Raw genomic sequence first — 20527 nt, 5'->3', positions numbered from 1 at the left:
CTTAGAGACACATTTAAGTAATTTAACAAAGTTGTATTAAAAAAAATCAAAAACAAAAAACAAACAAAACAGTAGGCACAATGCACTTTCTATTGCAGAAACATTTAAATATTAACCCTTAGTGGTCTGAGCCTGTTTTGTCCATTTTTCAGTCCTTTTGATTTTGCCTTTATATACTATATAAACAAATGTTTACTATACCCATGTTTGGGATCTTTTTTTCTATCTCATCTGTCTATTATTTTTATCACTTTAACCTACTATATCAACATAAAAGGCCAGAAAACACACAAAAAAATATATAAAATCCGATTTGAAAAATGTGTATAATTTATTGCATAAATAAGACAAAGATGCTTAATGAACCTTTTCAAAGACTTTAAAAGTGAATATTGGTTCCAAATGTTAGGTATATAAAATTAAAATTGTAATAAATTAAAACTACACTCAAATATTTGACATAAAAGCAGATCTTTACATAGGTGTTTTCTCCCCTAAAAGTGCGTTAATCAAACACGGTTATCGTGATAATTAGAATTTGATTGGTAATACTAACCATCTGCAATTTTACCGCGGTTTATTGTTATATCAGTAATCGTTACATCCCTAGTCCTCTATTTAGTGTTGACTTGTCTTTTGTCTCTTTTGTCTTGCAGCTGTCTGTGAGAATGGCTGTCTGAACGGAGGACGGTGCGTGGCTCCTAATCGCTGCGTTTGCACTTATGGCTTCACCGGCGCTCAGTGTGAGAGAGGTGAGGTCACAGCTGCTCAGTGTCTCTGTACTCACTACAACTGTGGTCCTACATGTGCTGCTTTCATTAAAAGATAGAGAAAAAAAAAAGACTAACAAGATGTTGACTAGTGCTTGTAGTCTTTTCCCTCTGACTTTCTGACAGTTCCTGTTTAGTCAGTGCCACCAGCTCTAGGAATGCGGTTTGTTGTGGAACATTTGCATGTTGAGCTTGAGTGCAGAAATGACCATTATTTTCCACATCTGCTCTCAAACGATGCTCTGGGGAATGTAATGTCTTTCTAAATGTGCACTGTTTGTTCACTGAAGACCTCCCAACCTCCTGTGGTTTCTGTTTGGCACACCAGAGCAAAGGCTCTAAAGCGTGGGTGTCAAACATGCGGCCTGTGGGCCAAAACCGGCCCACCTAAGGTTCCAATCTGGACCATGGGATGAATTTACAAAGTGCAAGTTGAGGCATCAAACTCAAAAATAATATCATAATAACCTATAAATAATGACAACACCAGTTTTTTTTCTCTTTGATTTAGTGCAAAAAACATTAAATTATGAAAATGTTTATGTTAACAAACTATCCTTTAACAATAAAATGTGAATAACCTGAACAAATATGAACGACCTGAAATGTCTAAAGAAAATTAAGTGCAATTTTAAAAATATTTTGCCTGTTACTAAATGTTTTGTGCCTTTGTAGATCTGATCTGTGATGCATATGTATAAATGATAAGTCAAGGCGTAATATTGATGAAATTGTACTTATATTTCTGAACAAATTTCATTTTTTTCAGGTTATTCACATCCTTTTTGGTTTGGATAGTTTGTAAACGTAAATATTGGCATAATTGAATGTCATTTTTTGCACTAAAACAATTTGGAGTTGTCATTATTTATTGGCTATCATGTTATTATTTTACTGGTCCGGCCCACTTCAGATTAAATTGGGCTGAATGTGGCCCCCGGAAGAAAATGAGTTTGACACCCCTGCTCTAAAGCGCGGGTGTCAAACATATGGCCTGCGGGCCAAAACCGGCCCACCTAAGGTTCCAATCCGGGCTGTGGGATGAATTTACAAAGTGCAAAAATTACACTGAAGATATGAACAAATAAATGGTGTCCAACTCATTTTAGTTCAGGGGCCACATCAATATAATCTGAAGTAAAATAGCAGCATAATAACCTATAAATAATGACAAATACAATTTTTTCTCTGTTTTTTGTGCAAAAAAACTCATTAAATTGTGACATTTTTTACATTTACAAACTATCCTTTAACAATAAAATGTGAATAACCTGAACAAATATGATCGACATGAAACGTGTAAAGAAGATTAACCCTTGAAATATCCTTGGGGTCAATTTGACCACATTCAATGTTTAGCATTCAAAAAATAATAGTTGACTTTTTTGTTTGGCAGTAATCGTTACATCCCTAATGCAAGCATATGCAAAACCAACCGTGGCCTGGTGTGGTGTTTCTGACTAAGTGGTCTGTGTATGCAGCGGTTTGGGGATGCTGGGAGTCTGTGGTAGGGATGAGCTGTGGAGGTCAAAGGTCAAAGCCTCTGTTTGGATTGGCAGCAGAGCCCTTCATTAGCAGCATCCGTCTTAACAGGACCAGGAGTCAGAGAACTGCCGGATATTGGATGTGGCTCTGAGTATTTGTGCCTGGGTTTTCTTTGGTGCTTCAGTATCTGGATGCCTGATGTTCCAGTGCCAGGTCTTATCCGCTCAAATGCTCAAATGCATGTTGGGACTTTGGTTTCCACTTTTTCCTGTAGAGGCTTAGATAAAATATTTGTGAGATTGTTGAGGAATTCAATTTTTAAGACGCTTTTCAGCACTTCATATCTGCGGTTGGGAGTGCAAGTGACGAGAAGGAGAAAAACCACCAAAGTTGTGTCTTTATGAAAATTTCACAGTAAAGCCTGAGTATGCAAATGTAGAACCAAAACGCACTATAATACTAATGGAACAAACATCCTTTAAGGGAGTTACTGGTGCTTTATGGATGGTAGTTTGTGGTTTGATACAGTGTTGTGTCTCTTTTCTGTGAGGGTAACACACATATTGTTGTTTGAGTGTTTTTTGTTTTTTTGTTTTCTCTCAAATGTCTGGGACCAGCTGCTTAAAGAATGACTTTCATCTTTAGTTATTCAGTTAACTGTTTGTTGTAAAATGTGCTCATTTTTAGAACTGTTTGTTCATTTGTACCAAGGAAAAGACCTCTTTGTACTTAAAGTTGATTACTAATGAGGTTCTGACATGAAATGATGAACCGTGGTTTAAATATTTATTTTATGATTGATGCATTGTTTGGATTTCAGTGTCTCAAACATGGTTTCAGCATGTGCTGTTTTTTGGTTCAATGACCTGAGGGTCTGATGGACTATTGGTGTCAGTTGTCCGTCCTTCTGTCATCTGTCCATCGTACGTAAACAATTTTTCAAGAATGTTCTTCTCTGAAACCGTCGGTGACAATGACTTGTTATTTATTGTGGAACATCTCTGGGGTAAGGTCTATCAAGTTTGTGCAAAGAATTGGGAAATATTGATTTTAGAATTTTTTATGAATTTTTGAAATGTTAAAAAATCCCCATTGGTTTATAATGGGACACATTTCAAAGTGCTATAATTTCAAAACAGTTAAAGATATCAATATAAATACTATTGGTAATAGATACGAAGTCACATATGGGCTTTCATTTGGTGCCATGACCTTTGACCTTGACTGACCTTGAAAGGTCAAACCCAAGGTCATCCATGTCCAGATTTCTAGAAACTTCTTCTCCAAAACCAGTGTTCAGAATCAATTGAAATTAATAGCAGAGGTTTGTTGGGGTAAGGTCTGCCAAGGTTGCTAAAAGAATTGGGAAATATTGACTTTAGAATTTTTTATGAATTTTTGAAATGTTAAAAATCCCCATTCGTTTATAATGGGACACATTTCAAAGTGCTATAACTTCAAAACAGTTGAAGATATTGATATGATTACTATTGGCAATAGATAAGAAGTCACATAAGGGCTTTCATTTGGTGCCATGACCTTTGACCTTAAGTGACCTTGAAATGTCAAACAAATGTCAATTAATGTCATTGGACTACAGGACCCTTTGTCCTATTTTTCATATTATTGGTAAATGTTTTTGTGTGTATGGACAGATACAGTATGAACTTGGGGAGTTGTGCATCTATAACAACTACTTAATATTTTACTATTAATATTTACTATATTGCGATATTTCATTTCACAATATTATATCGGTACTATAAAGTATTGATATTTTTAGGTATTTATTCAAATGCAGATATTGTGGAGGTTCATTTTTGTTTTTTAGCTTTTCTTATTGTTTATGTTGTATTTATTATTGTTTAACACTCTCTATTTAACACTCTTCATGGTCCGTCACTTCTCGTCACTTGTCGTTTAGTCGTCTTCTGGTCCCCACTCTACCTGGAAACATGGAGACTAAAGTTGGGAGAAAGCAGCAGAGTCCTGTCTGTGATTTATTTGAATACGACAGAGAAGAAGAGAAAAGATACGACAAAACTAAACTTAATACTAAAACTAAGCATTTAGAAAAAAAATGAAAACTAATAAAAACTAGCAAACCTGCCCTAAAAACAAATTAAAACTAACTGAATTAGAGAAAAAAAAGTCAAAACTAAATAAAACTAAACTATAATGAAAAATCCAAAACTATTAGAACCTTGCCATGGACACTTGTACAGCCTCTGACTGTTTTCAATGTCATTTACAGAACTGTGCCTTAATATGGTTTGATCTTATCATATTAGCAGGAACACGAGGTTTTCTTCAAACACGTGTGCTTGGAACTTGGACATTTTCTTGAATGTGTACGAATCTGTGTGAGTTTCTGCAGAACGCTGCCAAACAGTAACTATGGATCTGCTGACCGGTGGTCCCACCACCAGGCACAGCTGACAGCACTGAGAAGGCACTCTGGTACATGAACCTGTTCTTTGTTTGGCTACAAATGTGATTTGGGTTGGAATGTGGTGACATCCAGCCACGCTGCTGCTCATTGGATGCAGGGCTCTTAACTCCTGCTGCAGTCCAGTTCAGCTGTGAAGCAATAAAGTCAAGTCTTCAGTGTGACGCCATTTTGTTCACCAGGGGTGGTGGTGGAAGATGGGCTAGAAATGTGGCAGCATGTGACATACAGTCAGTAACTCTGAAATCAGAATATGAAGGGGTAGTTGGTCAGTTTAATTAGTTAGTTCTTGGTCAGTTAAGGGGCTCTCTTGTCTCTTAAAGGGGAACTATGCAAGATGTTTACCTTAATTACTTATCTTGGCAGTACTAGTGATGGTTAAGTGTCCTGCTATTGGTTGAATGGAGCGTTAGCCTTTCATAACATTAGCTTTTCAAAACATTAGCCTTTCATAATGTTGGCCTTTCATAACGTGAGCCTGTCAAAACATTAGACATTCATAACGTTAGCCTTTCATAATGTTAGCCTTTCACAATGTGAGCCTGTCAAAATATTAGCCATTCATAACGTTAGCCTTTCATAATGTTAGCCTTTCATAACGTTAGCCTACCCACACAGTTTAACTATTGGCAACAAAATCTCTTCTCCTCTAAATGTTTAAAACAGTGACTCATTCTGAAACCACCTTAAAACTTACCTCAGAATTATGGATTCCATGAAAGTAGATTTTCTCCATATGTGTCACTCATTTGAAAGACGTTTATTCTGCCTTTCTTGTTCGCATTTCCAATAATCCCGCATCTTTGAACGAGACGTGCAGAGACCTGTGAATCAACTGGGGTGGAACTGGCACCTGAGGAGGTGTCCAATCAGGTTCCAGAGGTGGCCAGCGCAATTAGCAATATTTTCCTGGGCATGACCTGCCCTACTCTGCCTCTGATTGGCTCATCAGTCCTCATGCCTAAAGTTAACCAGTCTAATCAGTGAAGGCAGCGAGTACTAGCCAATTCGAGGCAGAGTAGGGAGGGTCATGGCTTCACCATCCGAGGAGAAAAGATGGACAATTTGGCTGCAGATATGACTGAATGGAGCATTAGGGGGATTTAGAAGAGGGTATACACAATGATGACCGAAAAATAGGTAGGAATACTCCGTATACTGCAGTAGACCCTGGACTACCCCACTGTTCATTAATCCTGTGAGGATGGAGAAATCAGCCGATGGGTCATTAGGGAAGACACCACCCAGATGTGAGAAGCTATAGTGCAGGAGGGCTCTCAAACTCATTTTCTTTCAGGTTCCACGTTCAGCCGGATTTGATCTCCAGTGGACCGAACCCGTAAAATAATAGAATAACCTATAAATAACGACAACTCCAAATTTTTGTCTGTGTTTTAGTGCAAAAAAATCCCATTAAATTATGAAAATACTTTTATAAACTATACAAACAAAAAAGACATGAAGAACCTGAAAAAACTGAAATTTCTTAAGAAAAACAAGTGCAAATTTAACAATATTCTGCCTCAACTTACCATTTCTCCATGTGCATTATGGATCAGATCTGCAAAGACACTAAACACTGAGGAACAGGTAGAAAATAGTTAAAATTGTGCTTAATTTTCTTGAGACATTTCAGGTTGTTCATATTTGTTCAGGTTATTCACATTTTACTGTTACAGGATAGTTTGTAAATGTAAATATTTTCATAATTTAATGTTATTTTTTGCACTAAAACAAAGACAAAAATTTGAAGTTGTCATTATTTATAGGGATAATGCAATATTATTTTCACATCAAACCAAGAAGAAAATCTGCAGTCATTATTTTTTGTCGGTTATTCTGTTGTTATTATTTGACTGTAGATCATATTGGTCTGTATGTGGAACCTGAACTAAAATGAGTTCCACAGCCTTGACTGTGGAATTATTGCACTTCGCAAATTCATCCTGTGGGCCGGATTGGAACCTTTGGCGGGACGCATTTGGCCCCTGGGCCGCATGTTTGACACCCCTGCTGTAGTGCATCAAGAAACACAACCAGTAAAGCACAAAGTCACACATATGTTAAGGTAATGAGTCTGTGAGCAGAGTCTGAAAGAACAGGAAGACTGAGGAAGGGTGGATTTGGAAAAGGTGGACAGATTTGTGTGTGTGTGTGTGTGTGTGTGTGTACAAACATTTTGGAGTTAATCCAGGAAACTCTCTTGACCCACTTTTTGGCGACCTTCCCTCCTGTTCACGCCGACGTTGTTGTTACAATTAAACTCCGTGGTCTTTAAGGAAGCCTGTGTTTCTATGATGTACTGAGAGTTCTGCCCACACAAAACCATGTGCTAATGAGAATTAAAACCAAACGATCCACTCCACGATTCTAATAGTTTTGGATTTTTCATTCTAGTTTAGTTTTATTTAGTTTTGCCTTTTTTCATCTAATTCAGTTAGTTTTAATTCATTTTTAGAGCAGGTTTGCTAGTTTTTATTAGTTTTAATTTTTTTTCTAAATGCTTAGTTTTAGTTTAGTTTTAGTATTAATTTTAGTTTTGTCGTATCTTTTCTCTTCTTGTTCGTCGTATTCAAATAAATCCCAGACAGGACTCTGCTGCTTTCTCCCAACTTTAGTTTCCATGTTTCCAGGTAGAGTGGGGACCAGAAGACGACTGGAAACCACAAGTGACGGACTGTAAAGTGTCGTATGGTGCCGCTAGCTAAAACTGCTAGAGCGAAATAAATTGTTTTTGTATCAGTCCAACATTGACAAAGACGAAAACGAAAAGAATTTTATCCATAAATTTTTATCCGTTTTAAGGTAGTTTTATAAGCACACAATACAGTTTCAGTTAGTTATCATTTTTTTCTTTTAATTATAGTTTTTATTTATTTCAGTTAATGAAAATGTTTTTTTAATTCTAGTTTTCATCATTTCGTTAGTTTTCATTAACGATAATAACCTTGTTCTGCACACATGAAACCATGCGCTAATGAGAATTAAAACCAAACGATCCGCTCCCACATTAAAGTCCTTGTTTATTGAGATGACTGTGATGATGTTCAAATATCTTTCCCGAAAGTAGAGCAGCAAAACAAAAAAGGCTGCAGAAACATTTTTGTGAGTTTTGGTCTGTTTTGAGATCATCTCTGGCTAGACTGTGGATGAGGGGTTGGGACGTTGGCTGAGAGTTGGGTTGTGTGTGTGTGTGTGTGTGTGTGTGTGTGTGTGTGTGTGTGTGAACATATGCGATTGCTCCCAGATGTACAGGACATGGGTGGATCCCCCAGCTGTATGCACTTCATAGAGACAGTAGGATGACGAATGAAATGACACCACTTTCACCCTACAGCTGTCAACCTCTCCCTGTTTACCTCAGCTGACTGTTTAAGACCGGGCCTTGGAATTGGATTTGCTTTATTTCATGCTCAGATCTTTGTGTTTTTTCCTCGTTGCTATCTTTCACTAACAGCTGTAATGAGTATGTATGTGTATCGGCTATAATCTGGCAATACGATACAAATTACAATACTAGGATGACAATACGATATATCATGATACTGTTAAAAAGGCAATTTTTTTTAGTTTTTTTCTTTTTTAAATTGTTATTTCCTTGAAGAATTGAATTACACCAGATATATGCACAAATACTAAACACATTTTTATTTGATCACAACAGGATCTAATGCAGCAGTTCCTGATCTTTTTTGGCTCGTAACCCCATTTTAACATCACAAATTTCTGGTGACCCCAGAAATTCAAAACTGAGACTTTTTTTTTTGCTAAAATCAATTTGTTTTTGATCATGTAATAGTTTGCTATAATATGTTGCAAATAAACATTAATTTTAGATGACATTTATGCTATATAATGCAAATTTTTATTAGTAACTTTGACTTTTTTGATTTTTTTAAATCAATTCAGTGCTTCAGTTTCAGCCTCAGACTTTGTCATGTCTTTTATGTCTCTCTCAACTCACCATATATTTTTATTAGTAGGTTTTTTTTGTGTCTTTTTTTTTTTTTTTTTTTATCAATTACAAAAAATTTCAGGTGACCCCATTTGAATTCCAGGCGACCCCACATGGGGTCCCGACCCCAAGGTTGAAAAACACTGATCTAATGCTATATCACAAAATGTTCCTCTGTTAAACCTTAAATTATACTTTACAGACATTACAGTTTAAGATCCTGTTCAAATGTTCATATTCTATTAGTTCAGAACTAATGTCATAACATTATTTTTGTGCAATCCCAACAAAGGAACTACCATCTGCCTCTCATACAGTAAAAAGTGCTTTTAGGATGCTTCAAATAACCATTATTTTATAAAATAGTATTAAACAATAATCAAATATAAACTAAAAAGAAAAACCAAAAAACATAAATGAACCTCCACAAAATCTGCATTTGAATAAATACCTAAAAATATCGATACAGTACTTTTTAATATCGATACAGTATTGTGAAATGAAATATCGCGATATATTGCAAAATTGATATTTTCTTCTTAAGCTAAAAAATGAGCTGATTTGAGAAATGATAGGTGAAAGTGATGCTCGATCTGGCCCAAAATCTCTCTGAATCCCCGTTGTTTTATAAAAACCAACATGCTTCTTGATCTCACTGAGGCACGAGATTGATCCATATTTAATTTTTGCAGAGATGACCAAAAATAGTCACTTGCCCGATAAAGGTTGAAAGGGATTTTTTTTTCAGATTTTTATTGTAAATTTAATCACAACAAACATAATCCCAACTCATAAACTCTATCCTAACTTTACCCTTTAAACAGGCCCTAACCTTCATTTATGATGTCTGTTTCAAGGTTATTATCGTTAACGAAAACTAAGGAAATGACGAAAACTAGAATTGAAAAAACATTTTCATTAACTGAAATAAATAAAAACTATAATTAAAAGAAAAAAAACAATGACTAATTGAAACTGTATTGTGTGTTTACAAAACTAATTAAAACGGATAAAAATTATGGCTAAAATTCCCTTCGTTTTCATCTTTGTCAATGTCAGATTGATACGAAATTGATTTATTTCGCTCTAGCAATTTTATCTGCTGGCACCATATGATAGTTAATGGTCCGTCACTCGTGGTCACTTGTGGTTTCCAGTCGTCTTCTGGTCCCCACTCTACCTGGAAACATGGACACTAAAGTTGGGAGAAAGCAGCAGAGTCCTGTCTGGGATTTATTTGAATACGACGGAGAAGAAGAGAAAAGATATGAAAAAAACTAAAACTAAACTAAAACTAAGCATTTAGAAAAAAATGAAAATGAATAAAACTAGCAACCCTGCTCTAAAAACGAATTAAAACTAACTGAATCAGAGAAAAAAAAAAAGTCCAAACTAAATAAATCTAAACTGTAATGAAAAATCCCAAACTATTAGAACCTTGGTAATAACACCTAAACCTTAAGCTGATAAAAAGAGAAGCCTCTTTACGGTCTGCCCTGCCCACTTTATATGGGCACCGTGTACAAAAGTTTCCATAACAGCTGTACTTGCTTTTCCTCTTTGCCTATGTATAGTATTCTTTTGTTTGGTAGGTTAAGCGTATCACATAGGCTTTAAATAGACCTGGTAGATTCCTGCTTTTATTGTTATACGCAGTGATGAAGGCCATGCAGAAACATTAGAGAACAAAGAAGTGGCTGAATAATCTCATATGGTAACTGTTACACTATTAACTGTATACTGAAAACAGGTTAAATATTAGCGTTGTAAGAAAATATCGTTCTGCAATATATCGCAATATTTCATTTCACAATACTGTATTGATATTAAAAAGTACTGTATCGGCATTTTTAGGTATTTATTCAAATGCAGATATAGCAAAGGTTCATTTTTGTTTTTTGGTTTTCTTTATTGTTTACATTTTATTTATTATTATTTAACACTGTTTTATTAAATAATGGTTATTTGAAGCATCCCAAAAGCACTTTTTACTGTCTGAGAGTGGAAGATGTTTGTTTCTTTGTTGGGATTGCACAAAAATAATGTTCTGATGTTAGTTCTGAACTAGTAGAATATGAACATTTGAAGAGGATCTTAAACTGTAATGTCTGTAAAACAGAATTTAAGTTTGAACAGAGGATTCATTTGTGATATAACATTGGATCCTGTTGTGATCAAATAAAAATGTGTTTAGTATTTGTGCATATTTCTGGTATAATTCAATTCTTCCAGGAAATCTTAAAAAAAAGAAACAAACAAAAAAAACCTCGCTTTTTTTTTAACAGTATCGTGATATATCGCGATATATCGTATCATGATCCCAGTATTGTGATTTATATTGCATTGCCAGATTCTTACCAATACACAGCCCTATTAATTATTGATGACTGTACATATTTTTACATGGAAATTTACAGGGATTTCCTTAGCCATTCTGTTATATTTAAATGAAATCATTATGTAAGGATTATAGATTATTAGATTTTAGAAGTTATTTTGGACCACTACCTTTACCATATTTGTGATAAAGATAAAGTCAGTATTTTCAACAACTGTACAGTAATTATCATATTTGCATTGTGTGTAAAGTGCAGTAAATAATACCTAATGTGTAATGATTTTATCACTTTATGTGTTTTTTTTTATCTGTTTATTCAATAATGTTTTAATTAATTTCTCGCCAAAGACTGTATTATTATTTCTAATGTGGAATCCAGTCATTTAAGGTCCACCACAACAGAAACCCTTATGGTCTTGGTTCTTTTAAGTGTCTGGTACAATGGGTCAGAATTTGGCACCAGAGGTTTATTAATTTCACCAGATAATATATTTAAGATTTTGTGAAAATATGGGTGGATAACCTAATTTTGGACACGGAGGAAGAATAAACAAGTTGAAATATGTTTTATGGAAACAACTCTATTATAGAACTGACTAGTGGCCATCGCTTTGTGTGTGTGTGTGTGTGTGTGTGTGTGTGTGTGTATGTAATGCGCACAAATCAACCTCCCCTAACTGGTCCCCTGTCCTGGTCCTGGACCTGGATAGACCCATGTGTGATGGTTCTGTCCACAGTACTGTGTCAGCAGGGGGACAGGGTACCAGTCTACAGAGGACAGAACCAGGACACTGACTGGACCTGAGGGACACAGACACAGGACAAAGGTGGTCCAACAGGACTGGGGAGAGAATCGGATCGATAAGCAAAATCGATAGTGGAATCGGAATTGTTAAATTCTTATCAATTCCCATCCCTAACCACATATGAAAGTGTCCTGGGTCAGATTTAAGACCACATATGAAAGTGTCCTGGGTCAGATTTAAGACCACATATGAAAGTGTCCTGGGTCAGATTTAAGACCACATATGAAAGTGTCCTGGGTCAGATTTAGGACCACATATGAAAGTGTCCTGGGTCAGATTTAAGACCACATATGAAAGTGGTCCTGGGTCAGATTTAGGACCACATATGAAAGTGGTCTGGGTCAGATTTAGGACCACATATGAAAGTGGTCTGGGTCATATTTAGGACCACATATGAAAGTGTCCTGGGTCAGATTTAGGACCACATATGAAAGTGGTCCGGGTCAGATTTAGGACCACATATCAAAGTGGTCCGGGCCAGATATAGGACCACATATGAAAGTGGTCTGGGTCAGATTTAGGACCACACATGAAAGTGGTCTGGGTCAGATTTAGGACCACATATCAAAGTGTCCTGGGTCAGATTTAGGACCACATATGAAAGTGGTCCGGGTCATATTCAGGACCACATATGAAAGTGGTCTGGGTCAGATTTAGGACCACACATGAAAGTGGTCTGGGTCAGATTTAGGACCACATATTGAAAGTGGTCCGGGTCAAATTTAGGACCACTTATGAAAGCGGTCTGGGTCAGATTTAGGACCACACATGAAAGCGGTCTGGGTCAGATTTAGGACCACACATGAAAGTGGTCTGGGTCATATTTAGGACCACATATGAAAGTGTCCTGGGTCAGATTTAGGACCACATGTGAAAGTGGTCTGGGTCAAATTCAGGACCGCATATGAAAGTGGTCTGGGTCAGATTTAGGACCACACGGGAAAGTGGTCTGGGTCAGATTTAGGACCACAAATGAAAGTGTCCTGGGTCAGATTTAGGACCACATATGAAAGTGTCCTGGATCAGATTTAGGACCCCATATGAAAGTGGTCTGGGTCAGATTTAGGACCACATATGAAAGTGGTCTTCGTCAGATTTAGGACCACATATGAAAGTGTCCTGGGTCAGATTTAGGACCACATATGAAAGTGTCCTGGGTCAGATTAGTGCTGTTCAAACTGTCCTTAACAGATCAGATCCAGGTCACATATGGGTGAAAAAAGTCGGTTCTGGTCCACATTTCCCTTCAGTCTGAACGTAGCCTAAATGTACTCGGTTACTTCCAGTCTTCGGTTGAAAGCAGGCGGTAATCAAAAACATTCAATCTCCAGTAGAGCCTGAGAAGGAGGGAGTGAAAAAAGAGAAGGAGAGATGACCCAGTTCTGTTTCACACAGCGCCGGTGCCAGAGGCAGTAGAAGCCGTGGAGGCTGCGGTGCACGTGACGGGTCTGGGCCGGGCCCGGGTCCACACGGGAAACGCACAATGTCTCGTTTGTTTGAAACGACTGCGCTGTTGGAACCGCTCTGCCTCTTTCCTCTCGCTGTCTGTTGTCTGCTGTGAAATGTGGAAATGATTTTTGCTGGTTGGATTGTGTCCAGATTCTTTTGGGAGGGATGCATTTTTTCCCCCTCTTCTTTTTCTCTTGGTCTCTTATCTCTGTTTCACCATCTTCCAATCCTTCACCTGATAAGATTCTATGATTTTGTAAAGTCTGAGGGGAGTTAAAGGAGTGGTGTTTGGAGAGTTGATGAAGCGAGGGGATAGATGCATGCATGCGCTGGGACCGGGGGAATATGGCTGAAACGAGTCTGAAGGCCAGGACAGATGAAGAGTCTCAGTGGAGACACTTTCTTTACACTCGTGTGTGCACATTTATTGCTTTTTTGCTTTAAGTTCTGTCCTGCGTTTGCAAGGATGGAAATCACCTACTGTGTTTCGTAGACACACCCTGTCAGTCAGCACCGGTCGGCTTTGGGGATGATGACCTATTGCCTAGATTATGTACGGTTAAAAAAGTCAAATAAGCTGTAGAGTACATGGGAAACGCTGCCGTTTCACCATAAAAACAGCCCACACAACTGAAAAAGCTAATACTCATATAATACACACACCAGACTGAGTTTTCATAGTCTAGGTATCACTGCTTCCACTGGTCTGCGAGCGGCCCCCACACCACTTTAAAGGCTTTTCCAGACTCCATGCCTGTCTCTCCTTTTCTCTCTCACAGACACTGGACACACAAAACTAGGGGTGTAAGAAAATATCAGTTCTGCAATATATCACGATATTTCATTTCACAATCCTGTATCGATATTAAAAAGTACTGTATCGATATTTTTTAGGTATTTATTCAAGTGCAGATATTGTGGAGGTTCATTTTTGTTTTTTGTTTTTGTTTTTTGTTTATATCTTATTTATTATTATTTAACATTCTTTTATTAAATAATGGTAGTTCCTTTGTTGGGACTGCACAAAAATAATGTTCTTTTTTTTATTAGTGATAGTGTGTATTTGTATTTGTATTCAATTATTTAGCACAATAAAAACAGTGCAGGGAGGGAACGAAGCCCAGAGGGCTTGTACAGAGTTCCACTCCCATCATCTACTATAAATAAAAAATAGAATGTACAAACATAAGAAAACAATAATTAAACAACAAATAACAATATAGAAAACACTGAAAAAGTCAGGACAGGAGATGTTATAGTTAACAAGATTATGTGGACAGAAAAACAACAACAACAACGACAGAGTATTGACCAACAACAATGACAACATCATATTACAATGAAAAAGATCATAAATGTAAATAGCAACTAAACGTAGCTTGGTTAGGGGTGGTAGGGAAAAGGGGAAGAGGGGGGTGTGAATGAAAGAGAGTAAAAGAGGGGGGGAGTGAAGGGGAAAATAATTGTTGTAATAATACAAAAATATGTAATAATAATACCAGTAGCCTAATTTGCTAGTATTATTGAGGTGGCGGTAGCGGCGGAGGCAGTCACAATACAACAGTGAGTTAAATAATTTAATATTTGTAATAATGTATTTGGATCAATTACTATCTGTTTTGAGTTTATATGAATTAATTTAAATTAAAAAATAATGTTCTGATGTTAGTTCTGAACTAATAGAATATGAACATTTGAACAGGATCTTAAACTGTAATGTCTGTAAAACAGAATTTAAGTTTTGACACAGGAACATTTTGTGATATAGCATTAGATCCTGTTGTGATCAAATAAAAATGTGTTTAGTGTTTGTACATATTTCTGGTGTAATTTTAATTCTTCCAGGAAATAATCATTTTGAAAAAAAAGAAATAAACAAAAAATTGCTTTTTTAACAGTATCATGATATATCGTGATATATCGTATCGTGATCCTAGTATTGTGATTTGTATCATATCACCAAATTCTTGCCAACACACAGCCCTACACAACACATTCTCACCTGAAACCACATAGATTTAAATACCAAAACAGACAATGCATTCTTTATATAGAGTGTCTTATCGGCTATGCAGCACTTCCATTACATATAATGTGCTTTGTAGATGTCATGTATAATCACTTTCTGCTTGATCATTGTTATAGTTCATATACTGATGCTTTATCAGAGTCAAGTTTAGGCCAACTTCAGGCCAAAGGGGTATTGTAATGGTTTTGTCGTCCATCCGTCTGTCTGTCCATTCAACGATATAATCGCATTATCTGAAGAATGCACTGACATATCTGCACCACATTTATCCTGCTGATGCATCTTGTCATGGAGCAGAAGTATACTGAACATAGGTGACCTTGACCTACTTTTTCAAAGTCTGATGGCCTTGTGCAGTTATAACTAGTGATATCCCAATCTGGACTTTTTTCCTTCCAATCTAATTTTTTCTTAGGATTAGTTTTGCTGATACCGATCCAATACCGACTTTTTAAAATGAAATTTTGATTTAAATTTGGAGTCATTATTTATATGTTTTTATTCTATTATTTTACTGTAGATTACACTTGGTCTGAATGTGGAACCTGAACTAAAACAACTATGACACCTTTGACTCTTAATAACTTTAGTTTAATTTTTGTACTTTCCAAATTCATACTGTGGGACAGATTAGAACCTTTGGTGGGCCGGTTTTGGCCCGCGGGTCGTATGTTTATACCACTGCTGTAGCCTGTCTATGGACAGGTCCGTCCAGGTAGTATGTGAGGGTGTGTTCTGCGCCGTACATTAGTGATGGGTGGATCAGCAGGTTACTCATGGGTCAAAAGAATGTCAGTTAATTTGCAGGGTGGGTTAGGTTGGGTCAAACAATTCCACAAAAGCCCCATGGTTGAGAAAAACCCCAACTCGCACATCACTACCGTATGTACCTCATAATGAGTACGCACAGAAGTGAAAGTGAAACTAACAGACAATTCTCTAATTCCTTTAACCCTTCCACTCTTGTGCAGCTCATTTTCCTTTTCCCTATTTTCGGAAACTTTAATTTGAGGGTGGATGTTTGTTAACCCCCCCCCGTATTGACCCAATCTTGTGACTGAATCTGATCCGATCCAGTCTTCTAAAAAAAGCCAGATCGGCAGCCAATACCGATCTTTAGATCGAATTGAGACAAGGGTCACTCTACCCTTCTGAGAGGGTTAAAGTCTGGGTATTGTACTGGATTGTGAGCTTAGCTTTGAACCGCACATAAGGTCTGTCACCTAAACAGGTTTTTATCATTTAAAAATATTGCCAGAGTACGACCCTTTCTCTCTCGAGCCAGTGCAGAGACTTTGATACATGCATTTGTCACAAGTCGAATTGATTATTGTAACACTCTCTTTTCTGGTCTTCCTAAGACCATTGCACCGCTGCAGCTGCTCCAGAACTCTGCAGCCTGACTGCTGATGAGGACCAGAAAGAGAGAGCATATGACACCAGTGCTCAGGTCTCTGCACTGGCTCCCTGTGAGCTTCAGGATTGATTTTAAAGTGCTTTTATTGGTTTTTAAACTCTTAATGGTCTTAGCCCTATTTATTTATCTGATTTGCTTCTAACATATGAGCCCTCTCGGACCCTCAGGTCCTCAGGTAGTAATCTCTTAACTGTTCCCAGAGTCCACTCCAAAACTCATGGTGAGGCCTCATTCAGCTTTTATGGCCCCAGACTATGGAACTGTCTACCTGAGGACCTGAGGTCCACTGCAAGTGTTCATATTTTTTAAAAGTAAACTCAAAACTTATCTTTTTAGTCTAGCTTTTCATTAAACTTTTACTGTAAATTTTACTTTACTTTGTTGCTTTTATTTTTAGTTGCAACTGCGGGACAGTGGGGGGTTTGATGTGAAGCACTTTGTGCTACATGTACCATGTATGAAAAGTGCTATACAAATAAAGTTTCATTGATTGATTGATGATTGATAGAGATTTAACTATATGACAATTTCATATCACGGTTATTGTGACCAAAATTTTCACGATGAGCAGTACTGTGACTTTTCAAAGTGCGGTAATCAAACACAGTTATCATGATAATTAGAATTTAAACGGTAATACTAACCATCGAAAATTTTACCATGTTATCGTTATACCGGTAATCGTTACATCCCTAATGGGAACATTCCTAATTCTAATATCTGAGTACTTTCAAATATAAGTATGTATGTAATAAGTTTTACACAAAGACAATGTAATCTAAATTATAGGGCAGGAACTTTCAACTTACAACATTTTAAACTAACACTGCTCAGAAATGATCTGCAGCACATGCACTTTACCTCGTTACGCATTTTAGAGTTTTACATGAACTCTGTATAAATTATTTCTTTTTCAGTATCTTTTTTCTCACTAGGTTTTTAGGAATGGTGTGTTTCCGTGGTGTTTGTTGTATGAGCGACGTCTAAGACAATAAAGCTTTTCTGATTCTGATCCTGAACAGTATTAAAAGTGCACAGCACGTTATGTTTCAGTGTTGGATTTAGTTTTCTTTATCACAGCATTGGTTGGAATGTCAAATGTGCCTTTTATGCATATTTTAAAGACACGTTCACTAGTAGATATGTGAAAAATTGCTCTCTGACTCAACATTCTCCTGTGGAATTTGGACAATAAATGGATTTATGAGACGTCGGTTTGAAGACAAACCCCAGGCCTGCTTTGTGTCTGCAGACTATCGCACCGGGCCGTGCTTCGCCTCCGTCAACAACCAGATGTGTCAGGGCCAGCTCACGGGCATCGTCTGCACTAAGACCCTGTGCTGTGCCACCGTGGGACGGGCCTGGGGTCACCCGTGTGAGATGTGCCCAGCCCAGCCCCACCCCTGCAGAAGAGGGTTCATCCCAAACCACCGCACCGGGGCGTGCCAAGGTAAAGTCTGTCCCCCACTGGCTCTGGCTCTGGCTCTGTTTCTGTTTTTGTCTCTGTTTTTTTCCTCTGTCATACTTAGCGGTGTAAGAAAATATCGGTTCTGTATGGTGGCCCAGAGGTGCAACAGCCCAAAAAATTATCCACTGTAAGAAAAAAAAGAGAACAGCCCAAAAAATTATCCACTATAAGAAAAAAAGAGAACAGCCCAAAAAATTATCTACTAAAAGAAAAAAAGAGAACAGCCCAAAAAATTATAAAATATAAGAAAAAAGGAGAACAGCTAGAAAAATTATCCACTATAAGAAAAAAAGAGAACAGCCCAAAAAATTATCCACTATAAGAAAAAAAGAGAACAGCCCAAAAAATTATCCACTATAAGAAAAAAAGAGAACAGCCCAAAAAATGATCAACTATAAGAAAAAAAGAGAACAGCTAGAAAAATTATCCACTATAGGAAAAAACACAGAACAGCCCAAAAAATTATAAACTGTAAGAAAAAAAGAGAACAGCTGGAAAAATTATCCACCATATGAAAAAAAAGAGAACAGCCTAAAAAATTATAAACTATAAGACAAAAAGAGAAAAGCTAGAAAAATTATCCACTATAATAAAAAACACCTGAATGCCTTAAAAATGTTCAGCCTATTTATTTATTTATTTATTATCATTATTATTATTGTTATTTTTTAAATATTAAAAAAAATCATTTTTACAATGGAAAGTTTTGTGATACAGTATTAAATCCTGTTCTGATCAAATAAAAATTGTTTAGCATTTGTACATATTTCTTGTATAATCACATTTTTCCAGGAAATATTCTCTCAGAAGAAGAAACAAAACAAACAAAAAATATTGCCTCAACAGTATTGTGATATATCGCCATATATCCTATTGTGGTCCTCGTATTGTGATTTACATCGTACCTCCAGCCCTAGTCATACTCCCTCCCGTGGTCTTCCAATAAAATCTGTCTCCTGTTTTGCTATTTTAACTCCTTCTCCCTCATGGTCTCCCCTGGTCTCTGCCCACCATCCCCTCACCAGAGGATTAGTTCTAATTGGGTTAAATTGGGGTGGGTAGGTGGCAGTGCCTCCCACATGTGTATGGAATGCCCACGGACAGCCCTCTGTGGCGGGACTGTCAGAGTCAGTAACACGGGTCAGTGACGGTGCCACGTGGGAGAGCTCATTTCTGCTCCAGACCCAACAACACCAGCACCTCCTCTGCAGGGGAGACGGACCTGAGCCAGAACCCAGAGGAACATGGAGTCCTCACAGATGGCATCAGGTCACAGCCTCCTGGAGCTTTACAGCCTCGGACTTACATTTTCATCTGTCTAATTCATTCAGTCCATTGAATTTAATCACGAATGTAACTGAAAAAGTCGTATTTTAAACAGATTTCCAAAAATTCCTTTGATGATTGATGGACAGACAAACTTCTGCATGTCCCCCCCACCCCACCCCCTATCTGAGCGCAGACCGGTCCTCCTTCTTTCCCTTCGTCTTGGTTGACTTGACCTGGGTTTCTAATTCTCCAGCAGGAGACATTCCTTTCTCTGGCTCTTTCCTCTTGTCACTCTGTTGATACCAAACTCATTTCAATCCCTGCACATCAAGGCGCACGTACGTTTGTGTGTTCATGTTAGTGTGTTTGTTGGGTTTATTGACTCTGTAATGACCTGTGTTATCTGTGACATTAAACTGATAGAACTGTATGCTTTCTGTGAACAGATGTGGACGAGTGCCAGGCCATCCCCGGTATCTGCCAAGGAGGAAACTGTATCAACACAGTGGGATCTTTTGAATGTAAATGTCCTGCTGGGCACAAGTTCAATGAGATCTCACAGAAATGTGAAGGTAAGAGTTCAACCTCTGAACTGCAACAGACTTTACATGAAGTGTGCACATGAACGATAGGGTGGCCTGAACATGGTTCGCTCTGAACGTTCCTTAATTAACAATGTGAACGTAGAGTCGCAGCCACATCCGTCGGTTGTGGTTAACACCGCCACAGTCAGTGGTATTCTGATTATTACTGTGACGCACAAGACCACACAAACGCCTCTTTGCTCTTCCCTTGGAATCAGTTTAATGACATTTATTTGAACCGTTTTTACCAGCGTTAGATAACAGCACTCGGCTTTCTCTCAGTAATTTGACTGAAACTAATCTTAGCTCTAAACTGGAAGGGAATCATGTGTAAGTAGAGCCTTAGCCTCGTATTCCAGTGGAAATGACTGAATCACATACAGCTTTAAAAGGACCATCCTGGTGCAACACGTTTGTCATCTATGGAAGTAAATCTGTTGCGTCAGATTTTGAATTATAAAAGCCACTGAATTTCTAGCACTGAATTTTTTTGCACTGAAATTAAGTA

At 37.4% G+C, this 20527-nt stretch overlaps 1 protein-coding gene across 1 annotated transcript in view; it reads left to right on the top strand.

The window, feature by feature from the left end:
- The window catches only part of LOC115417119 (fibrillin-1-like), a 169175-nt gene that overhangs the window by 26109 nt on the left and 122539 nt on the right, over positions 1-20527 (top strand). Inside the window, 3 exon segments of the mRNA XM_030131109.1 lie at positions 657-752; positions 17951-18148; positions 19882-20007. Of these exon segments, the coding sequence (XP_029986969.1) occupies positions 657-752; positions 17951-18148; positions 19882-20007 (420 nt within the window).

The sequence above is a fragment of the Sphaeramia orbicularis genome, chromosome 3 (assembly GCF_902148855.1).
Source record: "Sphaeramia orbicularis chromosome 3, fSphaOr1.1, whole genome shotgun sequence".
Taxonomy (NCBI): Eukaryota; Metazoa; Chordata; class Actinopteri; order Kurtiformes; family Apogonidae; genus Sphaeramia; species Sphaeramia orbicularis.
The sequence above is the reverse complement of the archived record's forward strand: the minus strand, read 5'-3'. Positions and strand labels throughout refer to the sequence as shown.